The sequence below is a fragment of the Ranitomeya variabilis genome, chromosome 2, assembly GCF_051348905.1.
Source record: "Ranitomeya variabilis isolate aRanVar5 chromosome 2, aRanVar5.hap1, whole genome shotgun sequence".
Lineage (NCBI taxonomy): Eukaryota > Metazoa > Chordata > Amphibia > Anura > Dendrobatidae > Ranitomeya > Ranitomeya variabilis.
The window spans coordinates 329000270-329027606 of record NC_135233.1 but is presented as its reverse complement, the minus strand read 5'-3'; the positions used below and the strand labels follow the sequence as shown (position 1 = coordinate 329027606).

At 43.2% G+C, this 27337-nt stretch overlaps 1 protein-coding gene across 4 annotated transcripts in view; it reads right to left on the bottom strand.

Annotated features, from left to right (window-relative positions):
• Positions 1-379: 379 nt before the first annotated feature.
• The window catches only part of ARHGEF6 (Rac/Cdc42 guanine nucleotide exchange factor 6), a 153030-nt gene continuing 126072 nt past the window's right edge, over positions 380-27337 (bottom strand). Inside the window, exons 16-22 of one of the 4 annotated variants that reach the window (XM_077285275.1) lie at positions 25609-25764; positions 12133-12153; positions 7097-7190; positions 5969-6058; positions 4565-4664; positions 3379-3433; positions 380-2792 (exon numbers count right to left, since the gene is read on the bottom strand). In XM_077285275.1, coding sequence (XP_077141390.1) covers positions 2670-2792; positions 3379-3433; positions 4565-4664; positions 5969-6058; positions 7097-7190; positions 12133-12153; positions 25609-25764 — 639 coding nt within the window. In that variant the 3' untranslated portion in view covers positions 380-2669. The remainder of the gene's footprint in view (positions 2793-3378; positions 3434-4564; positions 4665-5968; positions 6059-7096; positions 7191-12132; positions 12154-25608; positions 25765-27337) is intronic. The other 3 variants (XM_077285279.1, XM_077285277.1, XM_077285278.1) reach the window with 3 other exon arrangements.

The following is a 27337-nucleotide window of genomic DNA, read 5'->3' as shown; positions in this document are numbered from 1 at the left end:
CTGTATGCGGCCGATTACACTCATGAATATGTGGCTCCACCTCCAATAGGGGCGGAGCCGCCTATTCATGAGTGTAAATGAGCGGCCCCACGTGACCGCATACAGTAAGCCGCGGCCAGACCAGGAAGGAGCGACTGCCGACGGGGGATCCGGGTGAGTATTTTCTGACCAGCGGGGGGGGCGCACAGGGGGTGGGGGGGCGGCGGACACATGGATCTTTATTTTAAACACTATTCTTCATATTTTCCCTGCAGCAAACGTTGCTGCAGGGATGATATGAATCGCAGCTTCAGCACCATGCAGAGTGGGTACCACACGCTCCGTGTGGTACCCACTCGCCATACGGGCGGCACACGTGTGCCGCAGGTATGGCCTCCGTGAGTTCCCAGGCACACGGACACGGATAACTCCGGTACCGATTTATTCCGGTACCGGAATTATCTGGACGTGTGGGACAGCCCTTACTAAGTTCTGTAGGAAAGTAAAAAAATGAACATTGTGAGGATAGATAGATAAATAGAGATTTATGAAACTTAATAATATCTCAAATAAAAAAATTAAGATACACTGGCCCACTGGCTTGTAGTTCTTGCATAGGCCCATTATAACCGTCCCCTCCCCCCTACAATAATTACCGTAAAACTTTACTTTAGGCACAAAATGAAATCTCCTGTGTTTTCAAGGTCACTTTAAGGGTGAAGTAATACAAGAAGTCATGGTTACAGGCACAGCCTGCCACGAAAGGATGCAAAGCTTATGCTTCCCACATAATACAAGGGGCAAATGTATAGAAACACGTGCAGACATGGAGGAGCTTCCCCTACAATCTACCTGAAATCTTCACAAAATGAAAAATGGGGTCTGTGTGTTACGGACAGCACCCCCAGGCTTTGTCTACGGCCGTTTCCTAATAAGTGAGGCCCATCATTATAAGTTATGGACATTCACACATCACTCGTTGAGGAAGCCATTATTGCACTTTTGACAAAAGTATAAATGACCAAATATTTCTTCAAGTGATTTCACTATAGGGAAGGACTCAATGAAATCAATGGATTCCTAAGTAATGTTTATCCTGGCTACACATTGGCCGATCCTTCCCCTCCCGTGCGTACCCGGTTACATGTTTACTGTGCATTGGGGAACAGGGCAATGGGAATATGTTACACACACCGTAAACTTTGAGTCAGATTCATCAAGCAGTTTTCACCAGAATTCTGTCCTAAAACTGCTTGAAAATTTTTGCGCAATTGGTAGTTGTGCAAACATTTTGCAACTTTACCATCTTTATGCCAGTGCTGGCCAGATCTGTTGACTTTTAGAAAATTGGGCACAGCTCGGGCAGGATGGGGTGCACCAAGCCAGCCTGACAAATAAATAATAATTTACACCATGAAGTGACAAATTATGTCAGAAGTGTTCACCAGCATTTGACTGGCATACATATCAGGTGGTGGCGCACTGCAGTCAAAAGATGCATCAAATTCCTTAAAGTGGTTTCCTGGATTTAGAAAAACCCTCTTCCCTGGCTTCAGTTTGTTATATATTAAAAAAGCGATTCAATCACCATCCCCGGGTCCAGCATTGAGTCTCCATCGCTGCTCCTGGTGTCTGCAGCACTGACATAATATTGACAGTGCTGCAGCCAACAACAGTGCTGCCGAGCTCACCGATTGTCCGCAGTGATGTTGACGTGTCACTGGACAATAACAGACCTCCGGAGCAGCTGTGTATACTCAATACTGTACCTGGGGAGGGTGACTAAAGGGCAATTTATTATGTAAAACAAACTGCAGCCAGGGGACATGACCAGAAAACCCTTTTAAAGAGGAGTGCAATGAATCCAGTGCATCTTACTCCAGCGCACCCTTTAATTATGCTGGCATATAAAATGTCATCTTAATGAATCGGGGCCTTTGTCTACAGTCTTTTATATATCCTACATGTAAAAAAAAATTGTGTGACGTATTGCTGAGTTAGTTATGACTTTTCTTCCACCAAATCATAAGATTATTCTTAGGTGTAAAGAAGGTGGTCTCGTATAATGATAAATAAAACCTACCGCCACTCTGCTATTTCTGAATGACAAGTCCTAAGTTAGTATGCCAACCAATGCTGATATCACACATATAGTGCGACTGTGAGATTATGGCCATTGAGTGCCCACTCCAATAGTCCAGCTATTAATCCTTTACAATTAGTTCCATTGATGTCTCCGGTGATAACCCTGTTCAGTTTACTGTAAATAAAGTTTATTGAAACAAGCGCTTTCTCTGGGCCTCAACTTTGAAATATAACTATTGGAAGGCCACATCGAGTGTTCACATACAAAAAAAAAATCCATGCATGAGATGTGAATATATAGGTTTTCTGAGTATAGGAGCACAGAGTGTGCCGGTTTCAAAAACCAGACAACACCTTTAAGAAGCCACATAAAAAAACACCTTAAAAATGGCTGCTGCTGCCTCTCATGATATAGGTACGCACAAAGTACAAATGGATTCCGGCCACGTATGTATATGTTCCTTCTTCTCAATGTAAACCCCGCATACGGAGAAGGGTATATATGGCTACTCATATTCGTTATTCCAAGTCTTTCAAAGTTCTCAACATGAAGTCTTTAAAGAAAATAAGTCACTGACTGCGGACATTGCAAAGTTAAGTGAGAACTAATGCGAGGGGTCCTCACGTGCCGTCTCACTCGCTTGTTTTAACATTTTGCGAACCAATTTTTCCAACTCCTTTCTTGACTTTTGTTCTTCGTCTAGACTTTGCTTCATTCTTTTATTCTCCTGTGAAGACAAATCACAATAAATATGGCTAGTAAGCAACATCGGCCATTTATCAATGTCTATACATCTTTATTGACTTCAGATAAGTAACCTTTTCCTAAAGTACCTATGGTATTTCAGTGATTAGATGTGTTAAAGTCTAAAGGTCTAAGTCTCAAAAAGGACTTCCTCCATTGCCAATCTAAGACCTGCTGTCATTTTGGTTGACCTCCCCCAAATTTATATGGCCTGCCAACACTACATGGACAAAACTATCAGGACAAGTGGTGTGCGACAAAAGTCAATATATTGATCTGACGTCATATACGCTTCATTTAAAGAGTGTGCGGCATCCCCTGCTAAGTATTGCTTCTAAATAAACAATGGAAACCAAGAGAATACAGTTCCCATATGTGTGTTCAGATAGTCGACCATTTATCTGATTGTTGCCAAGCCTTTCTGCCTTACAGCCACAATTATTAATATAGTCCGAGGGATAAATAGACCATATGATATTTGTATCCTCAAACTTGAATTATAATATATTGTGTTTTTACAACCACGGATTCACAGCTGTAGAGGTTGGGGTGTTTCCCGCTATTAATACCTGTTTTAATTCTTTGACTTCATCTCGTAATGCATAGACTGTGTCCACAAGACTCCTGCAAAGTAAGAACTACAAGTTAGAAGTACTAAACACTTGGTGGCAATACAGCTTTTTAATGGCCGTTCTCCCAACTTCAGTTGTTTGGCCAAACAATGCATGAAACAAAAATCGATACAGTAATAAGTCCATTAACCAGGCAGAGCTGGTTCTGCAGAATTAAAAGGCGACTCCTAGTATGAGCGGACAGATCATGGCAAGCCAAGTCCCATGGTGGAACAATAATCCTCCATAAATATGTATAAAAAAAACGCAAAACAGGTTATAGACAAAAAATTAAGAGAATTTTTTATTTGACACATGATTCACGAACCACACGCATCATTTTGATGAATTTGGTGCAAAAAAATGGCACCAAATAAAACAAGACAAAAAAAACACAAAATAAAATTGATTTAAAAACCCCGCAAATTATTAATCCGACTCTAGGAAATATTTTATTTTTTCATCTTTTCCAAAAAGATAAATATTTGCAGAGGACTTTGACTTTTCTTGTTATAAGTCAAAGGAGTTTTCTACCTAAATTATTAATTTTTAAATTTGCTTACCACGTACTCTCACTCAAAAAAATACATAAAAAAATAAATCACAAGAATCTGACCTCTTCATTTATCTTTAGGCTATGTGCACACGTCAGGATTTCTTGCAGAAATCACCTGAACAAAACCGGACATTTTCTGCAAGAAATCCGCATGTGTTTTTTTCGCGTATTTCTCACGTTTTTTGCCTGTTTTTTGGCGGATTTTATGCGGTTTTTTTCCGGAGGTTCGCAATGCAATAATATAGTGGGAAATCTGCAAAATTAATTAACATATGCACAAAAATTGCGGAATGCATTATAAATGATGGGATGCAAATGTATGCGTATTTCTCGCGTTTTTATCGTGTTTTTATAACAATTATAACCAATTTCTTAGGTGCGCTTGGCAAGTTCCACTCAATTTCCAGAAAGTTAGTGGAGCTGACTGAAAAAAAATGTGAAAAATGCCAAAATTATACAGCAGCTATTAGCTGCACAGCAATTTTGCAACATTTTACATTATTTTATGGCAGAATTCTGGCGAAAACTGCTTGATGAATCAAGTCCTATTTTTTCTCCATTCTGTTATCTAAGTAAAGGATAATTTACTTTTCTTCAGGAGCAGTTTGTCCATTGCTTCTCATGTCATCAATGATCAGATTTTCATCCTCGAGTAGCATGACCTGTGGAGCCGAATCTTTGCGGGTACCTGTAACAGAATAATCAAACACCATTATAGGAGCAGCATAAAACTCAGGAGCTGCAGATCTTCAAACTATACTGCCCAGAGCAGATAAATACAATTATAACCACTTCCAATTTGGCTTCGGATCACTTGTATTTCTCATCTACTGCCTGCAGTTTTCTAAACTGTGCGCTGTCATTGTGCATCGTACAGATTTGCCGAGCAATGGATGTCATGTGCACAAGGTGACTGCTCACAATGCCCCCTGGAGTGATGCGGACAGTATCGTGGAATTGCCATTTCCAAATATTCTTAGACAAATTCTTCAGTCATCTTTTATATCTGGTCCATAAATAAATATTGTGAATGAAGACATTAAGTCAGCCTCCTGCACATTTCTGCATTTTTGTGGTGGAAATACTTTATGAAGTCTCCACTAGTGAAGCAGCACGATGCTGAAATAGAGCATAAACTTGCACTTTCAGATGAATGACATTATGTACCTACATCTCGCCCTTGCACGAACCTTTCATTTTAAAAGAAACATTTTTGAGGCAAAAAAACAATTGATTTTGAAGATATTCTGCTTTTGTAGCACACACAGGAAGCAACAAGATTACAATCTCTCACAGATTCAGAAACAATCTCTGCTTTAACCCTTAAAGTGTCTGATCTTCCAGCCCTTATTTGTTTTTTTTTTTAATTTCTATTATCAGCATTCAATAACAGGTTAATTGTATAGTATGGGTGCTGGTGGATGCAGCAAAGTCAGCTATATTTTTTTATGTTTTGTAGGTTAATTTTATACATATTTTTCCATAATATTTGTTTTACTTTACTTCTAGCATTGTATTTTGTTTAATTTAGCCCAACTGCATTATGCCTATCAGTGCTCTCCAGGCAATCCGCCTATAAGGCAGAGCCTATAAAGACCTTGTAAATGGCAATCCTTGCCAGACATACTAGACCCTTCTTAGGTCCCACTGACACCTTGTTTTTAATGTTCCAGGGGTTCTGATGGCTCTTTGTCATTTTACAGGCATGGGCACAAGAGAAATGCGAGTCTATTTAGTGTATGAGATGGTAAAAAAACTTTTGTGACATCACCACCAGAATAGAATACAGCCTACGAATAAAAAACAAACACTGCTGGGATAGTCGCTACAAAGAATGATAGCCTATAAATATAGTAATATGAAAGCTTTAATCCATGGAATAAATATAATTATGACATCATCTCATTAGAGAAGCAAGATTAAGAGATGTAAAATTTCATAAATTTAAAAGTTCATTTAATAAATGATAATGAAAGAGACCACAACATTTACCAGAATTAAGGCTTTGCTGAAACCCGGCTCCTGTGCAATATGCCTCAATGACTTTGAGAATTTGTGCATCTTCCTCCAATGCTACGGTGCCTGCAAGGTTAAACATATCATTACATTTCTGTGCACACAGAACTGAACTGGTAAAACTGTTACAGATGTCGTCCCCATTTTGACTTCTTCTAAATGATTACCCTTAACATGCATTTTGGCTCATTAGCAATAAAATTCACCTATCCGCTAGGATAGCCATGCAGGTTATTAAAAATAACAGGGCCCAGGGTTTTTCAATATTTTTTAAAAGCTTTGGGGTAAGAAGGGCTTTGTAACAGATTTAAAGAGCTTATCCGGGACTATTTTATCTCTTTTTTAACTATGGGCCTAAAAACTAACTACCTGCCTGTTCCACTGGTCACCAGCAGGGAGTGGTTATTGACACCTCCTGCCAGCGATTCAGCTGCTTCATGTCAACAGAGTAGCTCTTCCTCTTCCAGTCCGCTCTGTTGATATTGCGTGACTGCTGACATAATGCTGACTAACAGCCAGCTCCCCTGCAGTTATGGAGTCACGTCTAGTGATGAGCGAATATACTCGTTACTCGAGATTTCCCAAGCATGCTCGGGGGTTCCTCCGAGTATTTTTTAGTGCTCGGAGATTTAGTTTTTCTTGCTGCAGCTGAATGATTTACACCTGTTAGCCAGCTTGATTACATGTGGGGATTCCCTAGCAACCAGGCAACCCCCACATGTACTTATGCTGGCTAACAGATGTAAATTATATATTTGCTCATCAGTAGTCACATCCCATCAACAGAGCAGAGCGGAAGAGAAGCCGCTACTCTGTCGACCCGATGGCTGTGGAAGCCGCTGAATCACCAGCAGGAGCGGTCTGGAGTCGCTCTGTGCCAGCAGAGATCGGTGCCAGGCACAGCAGGCAGGTACTCGTAGGTAGGTAGCAACTACTTGCCTGTTAGTATTTATGCCCATAGTAAAAAAAATAAATAGTCTCGTATAACCCCCTTTAAAATGTAAAACTTGATTTTTATTCCTCTGCACTGTTACAAATGCTCTTTCCATACAGATCCATAAATTGTAAATGAAGAAAACAGAAAACAACGTAAGTGCAGCATACTTTTCCTGAAGGCAGACTCATCATCAGATGCTTTCCTTTCAGGCTTTCGCTTAGGAAGAAATTTCTTGACATTTTTGGGGCTTTTGCTGGAATCCTGCAAAAACGTTACAAGAGTTTGGAAACAGACACTTAGGCTCCTCTCTTACAGGCAGTGACACGATTTCAATTGCTAAAACGCAGAACAAAAGTGCATAATCTGACAAGCTCAACGATGCTCTAAGGACATAGCTTAGAATAGGCGGGCAGCTCTCTATGTCTGGAAATCATTATACAGTTCAGAGAGTTTGTCAGGTTTTATGTAAGTTTCCCTTAATCACGGATAACGGTTTTACCATTTTTCAATATACTTTGTGCTTTAAATTGTCACTAGTTTTAAGATTGTGGTTAGTGAAACATTCCTTTATACATTCAGAGGCTTAAAATCTGTAGAGACTTGGACCTCATCAGGCGTATAGCTCTAGACGAGGGCGCAGAAGTAGTAGTTGAACCTGAAACCTACTGCAACATTTTGCATTGGAGCTCAGAAGCTTTAAAAAGAATCAGTCAGCAGGTTTATGTAATCTGAAAGCAGAACAATGTAGGGGCTGAGACACTGATTCTAGAAATGTATCTCTTACTGGGCTACTTGTTGCAGTTTCAATAAAGTCAAAGTTTTATCACAGAAGAATATCATTAGAGGACCAGTTGTCTTGTGCTGTGCAGTTCTCCTGCTCTTTGTAACCCTGACCTCACCACTGATTGGCTGCTTTCTGCCAATGTACAGTGTGCAAACAAAGCAGCCAATCAGTGATGAGGGTGGGGTTATACAGAGCTCAGCATTCAGAGCACTGCTAGATATGCAGCAGAGAAAGTAGGGATTTTATTAAAATGACAGCAAGTAGCTCAGTAAGTGACACATCGCTGGAAATAGGGTCTCTGACACTAAATCAAGCTGCTCTCAGATGGCATAGCAAATACCTGGTGATAGATTCCCTTTAAGTTACACCAGTTTCCCACAACCAGAGAGTCTGTGCAGTCTCCAGAGATTAAAACAGTCCGGACTCATTAGTTCTCAATCGATATCTTGTAGCAAACTTCCAAAACTGATTTTTGCAGATACAAACAGCGAACAGACTTTAAAAATGGTGGTACAGAAGAATTAAGCCTTAATTACATAAAACCTGGAAAGGAAATTCCTTCATCTACCCACAACCATAAATTTGCATTACACAGTATATTATAGTACGGCATGAAAGCTTGGCAAAGCATAAATTGCAAAGAGCATTATGGACTGTTGGGATACTATCAATGAAGATTGACTAAAGAGGCAAGGAAATACAAATCCTACATACGATAGCTGGAAGTAGCAATTTCCTAATACAACTTTGTATATAACATTGTTATTACAGGAACCTGACAGTGGATACATGCTTCCCCATCTACGGCAGCATGCATAAGAAAGACGCTGGCTGCCCGATTCCAGCCAGGCAGGTCTAACTGTGAAACGCCAAAGATACAAGTCATTAATGATTCAATTAAAAAGTATATTTGGCATGTCTCCAAAATATGGGTGTAGGGATTTCACAGCCTAGGGCAGCGCTGTGCAGCATCAGCACAGCAGTAATGTTTGTGTTCTCTGGGTTATAAAACGTTATGTGGGATGCAAGAATTAATAAAAAGATTGTTAATGGTCTTTCTCCGCCATCATGACATTGATTGTGCTTGTCATGGCTCATATAATTATTTCCACCATTAAAGGTGGACCGAACTACATTTAAACTAGTTTAGTACTTAAGTCCCTTACACCAAAGAATGGGGGTGGCTTGGCACAACTAGTTACACAGTAATTGTGCTTTCCATTAGTTTGTTCTTCATAAATCAATAGTATGCGTGGACATAAGCAACTTTATAATATATCTCATTAGAGGAATCTTCTCTTTTCTCTTCTGGACTGATCTTTCAGTCTTAAAGTTCTCCATTCACTGGGAAAAAAAAGTGGTCTTTGGTGCATACAGAGTTTTCCATTACGGAGATAAGAGATGACAGTCGGTGCTCATAGAGTTGTATGGACAACTTGCGGCAGAATGTTTGTGTCTGCCTATAGCTATTCCTCTCCTTTCCATATGCAAATTACCTATTCAGAGAGGAAGAGGACTTGAACTCTATACCGCCACCGGCTGGAAGAAGCAATCCCGACCCTTCAACATGTCTTGCTATATGACTTAGGATAAAAGCCAAATCAAAATCTCAATTCGCAGACACGGTGTTTCGGGGTATTGCCCCTCATCAGTGCAAAGTATGAGAACTGATTTGGCTAGGTGAGGCTGTGGACTGAAGTCTAAGAGGTAACGTTTCTGCTTGTGGAGAGTGACATACTGGCTCTGGTATGCCAATGTAAGGAGGCTTATTCGTGGTGCAGGTGGCACTATAGAGTTCAAGTCCTCTTCCTCTCTGAAGAGGAAACTTGCATATTAAATTTCCCAGAGGAGCTTTGCACGGTGAATAAGCCTCCTTATATTGGCATGCCAAAGCCGGTATGTTACTTCCCACAAGGAGGAGCGCTACCGCATTCTCCTCTCCATAGAATTTTAACAGTGCCATCTGTTATATCCTATCAGTAATGGATGCAATCTGTTTGCACTGAATACAGATTTTACCCATGAACTGAGAGTGAAAAATCAATCCAAAAGGAGAAAGAAACTGAGAGGATTTCTCTGATAAGATATATTACAAAGCTGATTACTTTTATGTGTACTATTAATTTATGAAATAAAGATGAAAACAAAGGTTACTCATTAAGCAGGTGGTAGGGTGTGAGGCCATACCCATCAATCTCTTTCCACTGGCCAAGCAGCAGTACTGCTGATTGGCCACGAAAAGACAGACAGACATGGATTCCTGCACACCTCTCCGCCCTCTGCCTTGTCCTGTAATTTGAGGAGACTGTGTAGTAAGAGTTAGGCCAAGCTTAGTTAGGCCATGTTAGGCTAAGCACAGCATTGATTATTGCATTGATTACAGCATTGATTATTGAATGCAGTCATCACAGGGGGCATAGCTAAAGCTGGGACGTAGCTATAGATACACCAGGACCCTAGAGACTCGGGAGAAGGCAAATTTCACCTTTGGCCCATATGAGAACACCAATACTATTAAAGACCCATGAAGATTGAGTTCCGGTTTGACACCTTGCATTGGCGCCCAAAAGCTACAAGCTGGTCATCAGTGACACTTCACAAATACTGATGTAATCTCAAATGATGAAACACTGGAATACATTCACATTTCTTTGCTTGTATTACAGAGGTACAGACCTTTTGACATGAACTAATCCACCATGATAGTAACCTAACTTGTTTACTGGGTACATTGGCTTCACCTCAAAGGTCTCCTTTCAAAATAACATTTGGCCTTCCAATTCAACACAAGGATAAAGTTCCTTTTCAGACACAAGCATTGCAAAGCATTTAAAGAAGCAAACATCATTTCTTACTCTGTCTTGTAAGTGGCAACATTCTTGGTTAATGCAACAAAACGCAGAGAAAAGTGAAGGCCGAAGCAAACCATCGAAGCAGCGCCATATTTGTATGCTCCTCCATGGAGACGAGTTACTAGGACCTTACCACATTATGTGACGAGTCCTGTTTAAATATAACATATTCTATTCACAGTTGCCTGCCAAATTAAAGGGTTATTCCCATCTTATAAAATGAGGACAGGGGGCTATGATCAGAGGAAATCCAGTTCTGGGAACACCCATTCATTTTCAGAATGAAGGGTCTGCAATCCACATTGCTGGTATAGGGCTGCATCCCCTTCGCAATGGTGCCCTGACCTCCAGCTATGGAGGAACCTTCATTTTCAGGACTAGTGATAGTGACAGCGGTCGGACTTCAGCCAATTATAAAGTCACAGCAGATGAGATGGGAATACTCCTGGGAAGCATAATGGATGCCAGAGACAGTTTAGCAATTATCATGAATTACATACTAAAGGAGAATTAGGATGTCTTTGCCACATTGCTTCTATCAATACAGCTTCTAAATGATTTTATGATATTGCTAATATTGTGACAAAATAATACCCTACAAGTATAAGTCCCTAAGTCAACCTCTTGTGTATAGAGTTGTAAGCTGGCTATGGACTTAAAAGGGGGTGGCATGTAAAGTTTACATGCCCCATTAGAGCATATGGATATCATAGATGTGGACCCTCAAATCAGGATCTCCCACTAAGGCCATGTTCACATGTCCAGTAATCATCTGTTAGAATGGATTCGGCAGCAACCTGTTGACAAGAAATTTGTGCAGACATAACTCTTCGTCTGGCTAAAAAACCTGATTTCAACTGGATCAGTTTGTTTAACATTGAAGTCTATGGAAAACGGATCCATTAAATAGAGATCCATATTTATTTATTTTTTAAATATCTGTTTTTTTTACTGGATCAGTTTCAAATGGAACAAAACTGATAGTTAATAACAGAGCTGCTTGAAAAAAATGGATCCAGTTGAAATCAGTTTTTTTAGTCCAACAAAAAAGTTGTGTCTGCACAACTTTGTCACCGGATTGCTGCTGGATCCGTTCTAACAGATGATTACTGGACATGTGAGCATAGCCCTAGACTCAAAAAAGAGATCTGCAGTATAAGCGCGGCTCTCTTTTTGTACAATGTGAGCGGTACATGTATGACATTAGCTGTTAGCCATGGGTTTGCCAGGACTGCCAGCTGTATATCATGAGATAATAACTTGTCTCGTCCAGCCTGATCCTTTGTGCTCCTGGGACAGAAGTGCCTGGCAGCCACTTACTCTATCCTCACCATTTAAATAAATATGCTTCATGTGATGGAGTACGGAAGAAGAGCCGTCACCTAAGTGATTGTTCTGTTAGCAGCTATCGCATGTTCATGGCCAACTTTACGTATAGTTTTACGTAATTCTGCATGGAACACACTGGAGATTGGCGGCTAATAAGACAGGCAGAAGCAGAAAAACTAAAGGCGAGGGGAAGAAGCTTTTTGATTGCAGCATAACATTGTGGTTCTAGTACCCTTACCTTTAAGATATAAGACATCCTCTAAAATAAATATGTAGAAAGAGAAAAGAATATATGTAAGAAGAGAGCAGTCGAAAATGACAGTAATAACTTAACCACTCATTCCAAGAAAAGTATGCAGTGCAATGAAGAAACAGCTTTCCTGTGTGTTCTGCGGTGTGAAGTTAGAGGCGACTCAGCTATACATTACTCAACCGTCTTTTCTGTTCTTCCAGGGTGTGTGCTCATCTGAGTACAGTGCTATAAAAGATAACTTCAGGTAACACCAGGCTTGTAACAGCACTACTGAATTCATTATGCATGCATGATATTTACAGTTCTAGAACAGTAAACTGTGATTTAAAGGGGATCTATCAAGTGTCCAGTTTTTGAACTCATTTTATTTCTGTTGCTCCCAAGTTTGTAGTATTTTTCTTTTGTAGAACTCCGCCTTATGTTTCCAAAGATACAGGCATTTTATTTAGTGCTAGGGGCTTTACTCAAAGGGTGATTATTAGCCATAAGACACGCCCAGAGGGAATACTGTGAGCCACACCCCCTCGTAAAGACCAGCAAAATTAGTACTAACTAAAAAGACCCAGATTTATCGAACCTTATGGTGGATTTAAACAACAACAAAACCTGGAATACTCAGGGGACTAATGGGAATAAAATAAGAGCAAAAAACAGACACTTTCAACCTGGTGACCTTTAAATATCCTCTGTCGGCTGAGAGAAGTGACAGATTTGTAAAATTACCATGACGAAAATCAGTAAATGCTCATTACCATCTTGTGAAATTGTGCAGATGTGCAGGAAAAAAATAGTAAAGTGAAAGGAGTGGTACACCGGAGGGCTACACCAGAGTGCTACACCAGAATGCTACACCAGAGTGCTACACCAGAGTGCTACTGTACACCGGAGTGCTACACCGGAGGGCTACACCAGAGTGCTACACCAGAATGCTACACCAGAGTGCTACACCAGAGTGCTACACCAGAGTGCTACACCAGCGTCGCAGCATCTTCACACTTAGGATCGATGGGGGTCTGAGAGGACGTCTTCCCCATGATCATGATTGCATTTCCTAACGATATGACATCACTTCACATGTCGGCAATATTAATTTAACAATACAACTGGAGCCATCTGTTCCGTAATCCTCCGCCTTCTAAACAAATCAGAGCATTCCTCCTACTCTTAGTCTTGTAGCTGCTGTACTTATTAAAGAGAAGATATTCTTACTTTTACAACTAGCTTGCCAGTGACAACAGTGGAAGTATTCTGTCACTGTCACAGGAGTACTGTGACCGTTTCTGGTTAGGGTAGCAATGTGCCTGACGCCGCTATGCAGGCAGGGAGACCACAACTGCAATGTAGACACTGTGCCCGACGTCGCTATGAAGGTAGTGAGACCATACCTGCAATGTAGACACTGTGCCCGACGTCGCTATGAAGGTAGTGAGACCATAACTGCAATGTAGACACTGTGCCCGACGTCGCTATGAAGGTAGTGAGACCATAACTGCAATGTGGACACTGTGCCCGACGCCGCTATGAAGGTAGTGAGACCATAACTGCAATGTAGACACTGTGCCCGACGCTGCTATGAAGGTAGTGAGACCATAACTGCAATGTAGACACTGTGCCCGACGCCGCTATGAAGGCAGTGAGACCATAACTGCAATGTGGACACTGTGCCCGACGCCGCTATGAAGGTAGTGAGACCATAACTGCAATGTGGACACTGTGCCCGACGCCGCTATGAAGGTAGTGAGACCATAACTGCAATGTAGACACTGTGCCCGATGCCGCTATGAAGGTAGTGAGACCATAACTGCAATGTAGACACTGTGCCCGACGTCGCTATGAAGGTAGTGAGACCATAACTGCAATGTGGACACTGTGCCCGACGCCGCTATGAAGGTAGTGAGACCATAACTGCAATGTAGACACTGTGCCCGACGCCGCTATGAAGGCAGTGAGACCATAACTGCAATGTGGACACTGTGCCCGACGCCGCTATGAAGGTAGTGAGACCATACCTGCAATGTAGACACTGTGCCCGACGTCGCTATGAAGGTAGTGAGACCATACCTGCAATGTAGACACTGTGCCCGACGTCGCTATGAAGGTAGTGAGACCATAACTGCAATGTAGACACTGTGCCCGACGTCGCTATGAAGGTAGTGAGACCATAACTGCAATGTGGACACTGTGCCCGACGCCGCTATGAAGGTAGTGAGACCATAACTGCAATGTAGACACTGTGCCCGACGCTGCTATGAAGGTAGTGAGACCATAACTGCAATGTGGACACTGTGCCCGACGCCGCTATGAAGGTAGTGAGACCATAACTGCAATGTAGACACTGTGCCCGACGCTGCTATGAAGGTAGTGAGACCATAACTGCAATGTAGACACTGTGCCCGACGTCGCTATGAAGGTAGTGAGACCATAACTGCAATGTGGACACTGTGCCCGACGCCGCTATGAAGGTAGTGAGACCATAACTGCAATGTAGACACTGTGCCCGACGCTGCTATGAAGGTAGTGAGACCATAACTGCAATGTAGACACTGTGCCCGACGCCGCTATGAAGGCAGTGAGACCATAACTGCAATGTGGACACTGTGCCCGACGCCGCTATGAAGGTAGTGAGACCATAACTGCAATGTGGACACTGTGCCCGACGCCGCTATGAAGGTAGTGAGACCATAACTGCAATGTAGACACTGTGCCCGACGCCGCTATGAAGGTAGTGAGACCATAACTGCAATGTAGACACTGTGCCCGATGCCGCTATGAAGGTAGTGAGACCATAACTGCAATGTAGACACTGTGCCCGACGTCGCTATGAAGGTAGTGAGACCATAACTGCAATGTGGACACTGTGCCCGACGCCGCTATGAAGGTAGTGAGACCATAACTGCAATGTAGACACTGTGCCCGACGCCGCTATGAAGGCAGTGAGACCATAACTGCAATGTGGACACTGTGCCCGACGCCGCTATGAAGGTAGTGAGACCATAACTGCAATGTGGACACTGTGCCCGACGCCGCTATGAAGGTAGTGAGACCATAACTGCAATGTGGACACTGTGCCCGACGCCGCTATGAAGGTAGTGAGACCATAACTGCAATGTAGACACTGTGCCCGACGCCGCTATGAAGGTAGTGAGACCATAACTGCAATGTGGACACTGTGCCCGACGCCGCTATGAAGGTAGTGAGACCATAACTGCAATGTAGACACTGTGCCCGACGTCACTATGAAGGTAGTGAGACCATAACTGCAATGTAGACACTGTGCCCGACGTCGCTATGAAGGCAGTGAGACCAAAACTGCAATGTAGAGACTGTGCCCGACGTCGCTATGAAGGTAGTGAGACCATAACTGCAATGTAGACACTGTGCCCGACGCCGCTATGAAGGTAGTGAGACCATAACTGCAATGTAGACACTGTGCCCGACGCCGCTATGAAGGTAGTGAGACCATAACTGCAATGTGGACACTGTGCCCGACGCCGCTATGAAGGTAGTGAGACCATAACTGCAATGTAGACACTGTGCCAGACGTCGCTATGAAGGCAGTGAGACCAAAACTGCAATGTAGACACTGTGCCCAACGTCGCTATGAAGGTAGTGAGACCATAAATGCAATGTGGACGACACTGTGCCCGACGCCGCTATGCAGGTAGTGAGACCATAACTGCAATGTGGACACTGTGCCCGACGTCGCTATGAAGGTAGTTAGACCATAACTGCAATGTAGACACTGCCCGACGTCGCTATGAAGGCAGTGAGACCAAAACTGCAATGTAGAGACTGTGCCCGACGCCGCTATGAAGGTAGTGAGACCATAACTGCAATGTGGACACTGTTCCCGACGTCGCTATGAAGGTAGTGAGACCATAACTGCAATGTAGACACTGTGACCGACGTCGCTATGAAGGTAGTGAGACCATAACTGCAATGTAGACACTGTGCCCGACGTCGCTATGAAGGCAGTGAGACCAAAACTGCAATGTAGACACTATGCCCGACGCCGCTATGAAGGTAGTGAGACCATAACTGCAATGTGGACACTGTTCCCGACGTCGCTATGAAGGTACTGAGACCATAACTGCAATGTAGACACTGTGCCCGACGCCGCTATGAAGGTAGTGAGACCATAACTGCAATGTGGACACTGTGCCCGACGTCGCTATGAAGGTAGTGAGACCATAACTGCAATGTAGACACTGTGCCCGACGTCGCTATGAAGGTAGTGAGACCATAACTGCAATGTAGACACTGTGCCCGACGCCGCTATGAAGGTAGTGAGACCATAACTGCAATGTGGACACTGTGCCCGACGCCGCTATGAAGGTAGTGAGACCACAACTGCAATGTAGACACTGTGCCCGACGTCGCTATGAAGGTAGTGAGACTATAACTGCAATGTGGACACTGTGCCCGACGTCGCTATGAAGGTAGTGAGACCATAACTGCAATGTAGACACTGTGCCCGACGTCGCTATGAAGGTAGTGAGACCATAACTGCAATGTGGACACTGTGCCCGACGCCGCTATGAAGGTAGTGAGACCATAACTGCAATGTAGACACTGTGCCCGACGTCGCTATGAAGGTAGTGAGACCGTAACTGCAATGTGGACACTGTGCCCGACGCCGCTATGAAGGTAGTGAGACCATAACTGCAATGTGGACACTGTGCCCGACGTCGCTATGAAGGTAGTGAGACCATAACTGCAATGTGGACACTGTGCCCGACGCCGCTATGAAGGTAGTGAGACCATAACTGCAATGTAGACACTGTGCCTGACGTCGCTATGAAGGTAGTGAGACCATAACTGCAATGTGGACACTGTGCCCGACACCGCTATGAAGGTAGTGAGACCATAACTGCAATGTGGACACTGTGCCCGACGTCGCTATGAAGGTAGTGAGACCATAACTGCAATGTAGACACTGTGCCCAACGTCGCTATGAAGGTAGTGAGACCATAACTGCAATGTGGACACTGTGCCCGACGTCGCTATGAAGGCAGTGAGACCAAAACTGCAATGTGGACACTGTGCCCGACGTCGCTATGAAGGTAGTGAGACCATAACTGCAATGTAGACACTGTGCCCGACGCCGCTATGAAGGTAGTGAGACCATAACTGCAATGTAGACACTGTGCCCGACGCCGCTATGAAGGTAGTGAGACCAAAACTGCAATGTGGACACTGTGCCCGACGTCGCTATGAAGGTAGTGAGACCATAACTGCAATGTAGACACTGTGCCCGACGCCGCTATGAAGGTAGTGAGACCATAACTGCATTGTGGACACTGTGCCCGACGTCGCTATGAAGGTAGTGAGACCATAACTGCAATGTAGACACTGTGCCCGACGTCGCTATGAAGGTAGTGAGACCATAACTGCAATGTGGACACTGTGCCCGACGCCGCTATGCAGGTAGTGAGACCATAACTGCAATGTGGACGACACTGTGCCCGACGCCGCTATGCAGGTAGTGAGACCATAACTGCAATGTAGACACTGTGCCCGACGTCGCTATGAAGGTAGTGAGACCATAACTGCAATGTGGACACTGTGCCCGACGCCGCTATGCAGGGAAGGAGACCATACCTGCAATGTGGACACAATGCCTGACGCCGCTATGGAGGCAGTGAGACCATACCTGCAATGTGGACACTGTGCCTGACGCCGCTATGCAAGGAATCAGACCATACCTGCAATGTAGGCACTATGCCCAATGTCGCTATGGAGGCAGTAAGACTATAACAGCAATGTAGACACTGTGCCTGACGAGGCACGGTGAGCGGCACGGCTATACAGGCAGTGAGACCATAACAGCTACAGTGGCTGTGATGGAAACAGCTATAGAGGTAGTGAGACCATAACCGCTATGAAAGCACTGTGCCTGACACAGCTATTGTGGCCCTGTGATTATCACCACTATGGTGGCCCTGTCACAGACACCGATATGGAAGAGCTGTCACCGACACCAATATGGAGGCACAGTAACCAGTGCCACTATGGAGGCACCGTGACCGACATTACTAAGGATTTGAACCGTATGCACTACTCCGTGAGGGTGCCAGGGTAGAGTCCCATACCATGTGCTAATATAAAATAAACCCGGCACTCAACTTAAAGTGGATCTCTTTTGTATTTTATTTCAAAAGAGAGAAATTAAACGTTTTGGCCTATCTATAGTTCTTCAGTAACTATATACAAAGATTGACAAAAGAAACAAAATGAGTTAACATCAATGTACAGACAAAAGAAAGTATATACATATCAAAGAACTACATGGTCATATGAGATACTGTAGACAGTATGTCGTAAAGGGAGTTCCAATAAACAAAGCACTATAACACCCTTAGTAGAACACTCTGTAGATAACTGCACTAAAGGAAATGCAAAATGTAACGAACCAGGCGGTACCATTGTGATGTAACCTAACTAAGGTAAGAAAATCAATAATACACAGCAAGCACAGACTCCAAAGTATTGAAATGCTGTATAACGTAATGGAAAGTAAAGATAAGCATACCGTGCTGACAATAAAAGGAGCGTAGGGGGAGCTGTATGACTCTGTTTGTGCTGTTAGTCTGTAGGGAAAGTGAGTATAAAGCCCAAGTTATGGGTGTGCGGGCAAAATGGTAGTTGTAAAGTGAAACTAATATGGTATCCTACCAGGTAGAGGTTGGTGCAGGCTCCTAGGTCCGACTCACATGCAGTCAGGAGTGCCGTATATGGCCTGTATAAAAGGAGCGCTGGGTAAGTACTTACCTGCTTTGTTTATTGGAACTCCCTTTACGACATACTGTCTACAGTATCTCATATGACCATGTAGTTCTTTGATATGTATATACTGTGCACTGTGCACAGTGCACTGTGACTGGTCCTGGTATTGGGGCCCTGTGACTGGTCCTGGTATTGGGACATAGTGGTTGGTCCTGGTATTGGGGCACTGTGACTGGTCCTGGTATTGGGGCCCTGTGACTGGTCCTGGTATTGGGGCCCTGTGACTTGCCCTGGTATCGGGGCACTGTGACTTGCCCTGGTATCGGGGCACTGTGACTTGCCCTGGTATTGGGGCACTGTGTCTGGCCCTGGTATTGAGGCACTATGACTACCACCTAACTACCTAACTTTGTCACACAGCAACTACTTTCACCATTTCTGAAAAGCTTCTAAGTTTGTCATAACCAATTTTCCATTTTCCGTGATAGTGAAAGCAACAAACTTACCATAAGTGCTGACTAAGAAAGGACATAAGAGTTGTGTTCTCTTATATCTGTTATATCTGCAGCTAAGAGCAGAAAGTGTCACACTCTACAGCCAGACATCTAACTGAAGGGTTTGATGGCCCACCACATATGTAGGGAGACCCCCCGAGAGGATCCGGACCTGGCGCATAAGCACACAACAAGGCTGCACATTCCTAGTAACAGAATGGAAGTCTGACACTTCTCATAAAATCACATGTGATGTTGTCGGCTTCCCGATTATAAAACAAGCTCTAAGCAGAACTCGGAGTGCGTCTCGGGTGACCTTCAAGCGCTTCCTGTTTCCTAGTTGCACAATTTTAGTAACATTATGATTCTCTACAATAAAAATAATAATGTAACATAAGCAAATATGACAGTATTATTATGCCACATACTGGTGGGTAAGCTAACATATTGCGGGGGCTTCAACCACACCCTTTTATCTTCATCAAAGGAGCACACATCACTTTCAATCAGGGCTGCTCACCTATATGACGTTTTACATGTATCTACCGTAGGTTATGGGGGCACATTGCCTGATCGATATTCTGTAGAACGCAGCTGCACCATAGAGAGGCATCACTGGCCTGGCCAATATGTCTAACTTTCTATCTGATTCTTAGGAAATTCATTGTATTCGATCCATCGCTGAATATCTTAATTCCTTTGTTATCAATGTATACTGTTCATATATGCTAGGATATTAATTCCAGCGGTATTTCTTATCATACATGACCAGCTGAGCCGTGCCAGAGCTAGTGCTGGATAGCTAGATCGCATGCCCCAGACTTATTGCCCGATGCCACCGTGAACCATATTGTTGGATCACGTGTTAGAGCAATGAGGTATAGACGCCTTGCCCTACTACTCTCAGTCTGTAGGCCACAGATGGCAGCATACCGGCAGAATTACATCAGTACACTGCTCCACCTGCAACGGCCACCTATATGTGCAGATTAGAAGAGAAAACTGTGGTTTTAGGGAATCAAAATTAGGTGAATATAATCTTCATTTTCTGTGGGGTAGTGGCGGTAAAAAGGCATTCTTATATTTAAAGGAAGCCTGTCACTAGAGAGTAGACGTCACAGAGTCTTTATCAAAATATCGCTAAAAGTAAAAGATAGGTACCATTAATGATAGAATACTTTGTATACCATAATAGGTCTAGCTGTAATACAGTATGAGGATATATACATATGCAAATTACCTCTTCAGAGTGAATGAGGATTAGATCTCTAGTGCCACTTATTGGAAGTAGCAATCCTAAAAGTCAATATTGACCCTTTAACGAGCCTTGTCACATGACTAAGGGTACCGTCACACCGTGCAATTTTCGTCGCTACGACGGCACGATCCGTGACGTCGCAGCGTCGTATGAGTATCGCTCCAGCGTCGTAGACTGCGGTCACACTTTGCAATCACGGCGCTGGAGCGATGCCGAGGTTCGCTGGTAACCAGGGTAAACATCGGGTTACTAAGCGCAGAGCCGCGCTTAGTAACCCGATGTTTACCGTGGTTACCAGCGTAAAAGTAAAAAAAAAAAAAACAGTACATACTCACCATCTGATGTCCGTCAGGTCCCTTGCCGTCCGCTTCCTGCTCTGACTGAGTGCAGCCGTACAGTGAGAGCAGAGCGCAGCAGTGACGTCACCGCTGTGATCTGCTCTCACTTTCCGGCCGGCAGACAGACAGAGCGGGAAGCGGACGGCAAGGGACCTGACGGACATCAGATGGTCAGTATGTACTGTTTGTTTTTTTTAACTTTTACGCTGGTAACCAGGGTAAACATCGGGTTACTAAGCGCGGCCCTGCGCTTAGTAACCCGATGTTTACCCTGGTTACCAGCGAACGCATCGCTGGATCGCTGTCACACACAACGATCCAGCGATGACAGCGGGAGATCCAGCGACGAAAGAAAGTTTCAAACGATGTGCTACGACGTACGATTCTCAGCAGGGTGTCTGATCGCAGTAGCGTGTCAGACACTGCGAGATCGTAACGATATCGCTAGAACGTCACGAATCGTGCCGTCGTAGCGATAAAAATGCCACTGTGTGACGGTACCCTTAGGGTACTGTCACACAGTGCAATTTTGATCGCTACGACGGTACGATTCGTGACGTTCTAGCGATATCGTTACGATATCGCAGTGTCTGACACGCAGCAGCGATCAGGGACCCTGCTGAGAATCGTACGTCGTAGCAGATCGTTTGGAACTTTCTTTCGTCGCTTGATCACCCGCTGACATCGCTGGATCGTTGTGTGTGACACCGATCCAGCGATGTGTTCGCTTGTAACCAGGGTAAACATCGGGTAACTAAGCGCAGGGCCGCGCTTAGTAACCCGATGTTTACCCTGGTTACCAGCGTAAACGTAAAAAAAACAAACAGTACATACTTACATTCCGGTGTCTGTCCTCCGGCGTCTCAGCTTCTCTGCACTGTGAGCGCCTGCCGGCCGGAAAGCGAGCACAGCGGTGACGTCACCGCTCTGCTTTCCGGCTATGGTGCTTACACAGTGGAGAGAAGCAGAACGCCGGGGGACAGACACCGGAATGTGAGTATGTACTGTTTGGTTTTTTTACGTTTACGCTGGTAACCAGGGTAAACATCGGGTTACTAAGCGCGGCCCTGCGCTTAGTAACCCGATGTTTACCCTGGTTACCCGGGGACTTCGGCATCGCTCCAGCGCCGTGATTGCAAAGTGTGACCGCAGTCTACGACGCTGGAGCGATAATCATACGACGCTCCGACGTCACGGATCATGCCGTCGTAGCGATCAAAATTGCACTGTGTGACAGTACCCTTAGGATAAAAGTCAAACCAGAATCTCATTTTGCAGACAGTGCAAAGTATGAAATCTAATTTGGCTAGGTGAGAGGCTTAAAACTGGGATCTAAGGAGTAACATTTTTCCTTGTGGAAAGTGACAAGCCAAGCCTGGAATGTCAGAGAAAGACTTAGCTAGCCTCTCACCTAGCCAAATCAGATCTCATACTTTGCACTGATCCTTTCTCTCTTTGTAGACACATATTGCCTACTGTTGTACGGAACCGCTATGGGGGCAATGTGGCTCCTCATTATGCCAACAGCTACATGAGCCATTTAGACAACACATATACTCACATCATATTTTTCAAGAACCTCCATACATTACATTATAGCGAGATGAATTATGATATGCTATTTACCCAATCAATAACTGTGCCTATCTTTATTTTTAGCGACCTCTTGATAATCACTCTAGAGAACCGAAATGTTTTTTGCATTAACTGTCGCCAAAAGCACTTAAATTAACCTGTCTCATGTGATATATCTACTGAGTCAATAAATCTTTCACGTTTTCATGAATTTGGAAGAGTACAGTGAAGTCTATTCTTAAGATCAATGAGGTCCTTTCTCTGTCTACTAGCACCTTCTACCACTTGTGGATTGAGTGTACTCCAATTTATTGAATGCCAGACATCACTAGATTCATGCTGCCTGGTTTAGGCAGCATGAATCTAGTGACCGGTTCCCTTTAAAGTTCAACTCAGAGGGCATTACTACTTACATATGTAAGGGGGACAATGTAAAAAAAAAAAGGTACTCAGGGGCCATAATAACTTTTTAAAAAGGGAACTTAAGGGGTACCATAACTTTTTAAAACTGGCGCGTGAACATACTGTAACTACTTTGAAAAGATAACCTGACAGTAGATTGTTGGGTAGAACTATGGGCAGCATGAATAAGACACTGGCTGCATGATTGCCACCATGTGTATTTTACTCTGAAGTGCTGCAGAGTTTTAGAAAAAAACATTCAATTAAGAACAGTTCGGAGACTCTACGGCTCAGATGACTAGATCAAGGCACGTCTAGGGACTTCTCCCTGCCCTGCTCCCATAAACTGACAGTTCTCTCCCTATCTGTGTGTACAGTGCAAGACCTGTCAGTCTATTGGAACAGGGCAGAAAGAAGACACCTGCCACAACTTTGTTGTCTGGTATCCCAGGACCAGAGGCTCCTTCCTTGTCCCTAATGCTAGGGGAGCCCTAGCTCGCCCTGTTCCCTGGGTTACTTTCTCAAATAACCACCAGCAACAAACTCCAGCAGCAAAAGGTAGCTCTGACAATGAGTGCTAGACAGGGCCCAGATTATATAAGAGATGGGAGTGGCTAAAAGCGCACAGTTGAGAGCCTGAGCTCCATGAGCTCTCAACAGAGCAGATGAACCCCTGCACTGCCCAAAGAAATTTACACAGTTTAATAAGAAGGTGGAGTAATTCTAATCAATCCAGGAGTAGGAGAAATGAGACGCTGCGGTCTGCTGGCTCCTCACTGTCGCGGTAAACCCGTGACAACACCGAAGACCTACCTAGACCTACCTAGTCATCCAGCGGGCATTTAAAGAATACCTAACACCACTTTATAGCTGCCTTTCTTATTTAATAAAAGAGTAGGCAGCCCCAGCCTGGTGATTTTGCCAGGTTACACAGGTGTACAGAACACTCCCATGTCCCCCAAATGGACCTGACTCCAGCAAAAGTTGGGCCCAGACTCCTAGGTAGTGGGTTGCCACAAATCTCCACAACCGATCTTGCATTGAAAGAGCAAGATCTCACATTTTGCTCTAACCCAGCGCTACCAAGTACTTTACTAAGTTGTTACCCAATGGTAGCATCATTAAATTGGTCACCGCTTAATAAACAATGTGGCAGTGACTGGTTAATGCAAAAAGTGGGAACTCGTGCTAACATGTAAGATCTTCCATTTTGTCTGTGCTTGTGGCCATGGAGAGTTGTCCGATACCGCTTGGCATGCCCGCATCCTTCATCCTGGAAGTTTGTCCCTATTTTTGTAAGAAAGTTGTGCCCTTTTGGGGGACAAAAGGGAGTGTTCTCCTCACTTTTGACAACTTTATATTTAGAGAAATCACCAGCCTGGAGCTCCATACACTTATTAAATATAAAGGGCAGTCCAAAACTGATGATAGGTACTCTTTAAATACTAGGAGTATTTTTCTGGAATGCAGTATTTCAGAGTAAAACATACACGACTCCAGTAATACAGCCAAACTTGAACTATGGTCAGTAAAAAAAATACTATCAGGTTCCCTTTAAAGGGGAACTTGGGCAGTGTTACTTATTAAGTGGACACACAGGGGTTAAAAAAATGTTTTACGTTCTTTCAGTTGTTTTAGAGAGCAGCGTATGACACTAGAGCCCATATAAAATTTACATAGAGTGGAGCACCTCTGTAAATACATTACGGTAATTATCGTGTACTAATTCTGGATTACGGCACAGAGCTCCACTCACAATTCTTTAGGTTTCAGAATCGAAATATCTCAGAACTCTCTCAATGAATTCCAAACCATGCAAGGGCCTGAAATATTCTTTAATGAGAACCTTTCAGAAACTTTTAAGCACCCCTTCCACCACATTAATATGACTCTGTAGCCATGTAAAAGTGAAGACAGTAGATCCCTTTATGATAGCAAAGCACTGTACCAGCAGTGAGCAATTGCATTTCTAAGTTGTGTCTGGAAGTGCATTGGGGCATGATGATGCACTTACAGCTTATCAACCTCACACTGTAATTCCCTACCTAGCGGCACCCTCCTGTGCCTGACTGATAGGTTGTTTGCTCTGATACATGGCCACTGACCTGTCAATCAGCCAGGGAAGGGTGCAGCTATGTATGAATTACTGCGTGAAGCTGAGAAGCTAGAAGTGCACCATCACACCCCAATGCACCTCCAATCACAACTTAAAAATGATATTTCTTGCTGTTGGAGCAATGCTTTGGGGTCATAAAGAGATCAAGGGGCTTACCTTTTTAAATGCTACACAATTATATTAATGGTTTGGGGTGGGGTTTCAGGTACGTTCCCTTTATAGCAGCTCCAAGTAATCGCTTTGTTTTATACAGTATACTTAACTTTTTAGGTACTTTGAGTTTAATGAGCAGTAATAAAAAACTTTAACATATCTGAATTTTGCAAACATGCATTATTCATATCAGCTAGACACGCATATATCCTCTCATGTAATAATTTGGTAATTTTGGTCAGGGTGTGATAACTACTTTAATTCTGCAACTCATTAAAACTGTAACCACAATAAAAAGCAGCAAAACTGAGATCACAATTCACATTTGATTAAATGTCATCATGTTCACTTCAGCTCTAGAATTGAGAAATAAACTATTCCAGCTGTAGGTTTCCATACCTCTTTATAGCCAAGTGCTGCAGAGGGTCTGAGCGGAGGAGCTGGCCGGAGACAACTTAGAGTCCAGGTTTTATAGATTTTGGGAGGCTCCAGGGGGCCTCGAGGAAGTACCAATATGGTGTGATGAGACGGAGGGGGGTTCTTTCTATCTGTGAACTGACACATTAAATAAAATCAACGTAACATTTATGGGCAAATAAATGAAACATCATACACGAATGTAAAGCGCTGCGGAATAAGATAGCACTATATAAGCAAAATACACCAAAAAAGAAGAAAAACTCATTCCCAAAAATGGGTTAAAAATACATTTTTATTAATAAAGAATATCATTAATACATAATCATGTTCAGAAAAATATAATAAATATAACAATATACCACAGAGGGGAACATACAGGGGGACAGAGATACAGGTGGGACACCTGGATCTAGCAGAGCAACATGCAGACAACAACCCAGTGCTGATTTAAATTATCTGCCATCAAAGGGGTATACTGTCTTTTGAAAAATGTCAAATATCAACAATATTATACCTAAAGTGCTTGTGCAGAAGAATATATAAATATATATATATAAAGGCAAAAAAATTATATATATATATATATATATATATATATATATATATATATATATATATATATATATATATATTTTATTTTTTTTTGTTTTCCTTCCCTGAGGGTTTTTTTGACAGTAGGACTGAAGGATTTTTCTTAGTGTGTTCTATATCAGCAAAGCATAATAAATAAATAAAATAAATGAATACAATAATTTAGGGTTATTTTTATGGTTATAATAAAAACAGAAAAGCACCTTTAGGTCTCTGAATGCTTGACAGATGATGCAACCATTATTCAGAAGTAATTATTTTTATGTATTTCAATTAACTATCATTTACAGCTCCGTGCAGCACCTTTGTTTTTATGATACCAGGGATTGCTATAAGCGGGATTTGTGGCTGTGAAAGATTAAAGGAAGTCTGCCACCAGTTTTTGCTACATCATCTGAGAGCAGCATAATGTAAGGAAAGACACTGAATCCAGCGATGTATCACTTGGTTTACTGAGCACAGCAGTTGTGATACAATCAGAGTTTTTAGATGTAGCATGTAGCCTTCCACCCACACCACTCATTGGAAGCTTCCTGTGTACATTGTCTATTGACAGTAAGCCGCTAATCAGTGATGGGGGCAGGGTGGACGAGGATGCACATGAGAAGTAGTCCTGTAGTGTGTAGTGTTAATCTCCTGCTGATAAGACACTAATCATATTGAAATAAGCCTAATAAGTGACACATCACTGAAATCAGTGTCTCAGCCCCTACCTGCTACCCTCAGATTACATAGCAAAACCTGCTAACAGATTCATTTTAAAGATCCCATGATTCCTCTTCCTTCTCATAGAATATTTACAGCTGCCTCTATGTCCCACTATAACAATTTGTAAGGTAGTACAGTAGTGACTCCTGGATCTGCTCTTCTATGCTGCTGATCACAGACTCAAAGTTATCTATTGTCAGACATGATCATTTCACTGACAAGAGGGGGTGGAGAGAGCTAGAAAGCAAAGGGGAATGGGATGTGGGATATCCTGTAGTATAGGTAGTTAAAAGGGAAGATAACCATATTTTCAGAGTATAATAACAAGGAGAGTTGAGACTTCTCAGTAGGCCGGGGTCACACTTGCGAGTGCAATGCGAGTCTCTCGCATCAATACCTGGCAATGCCA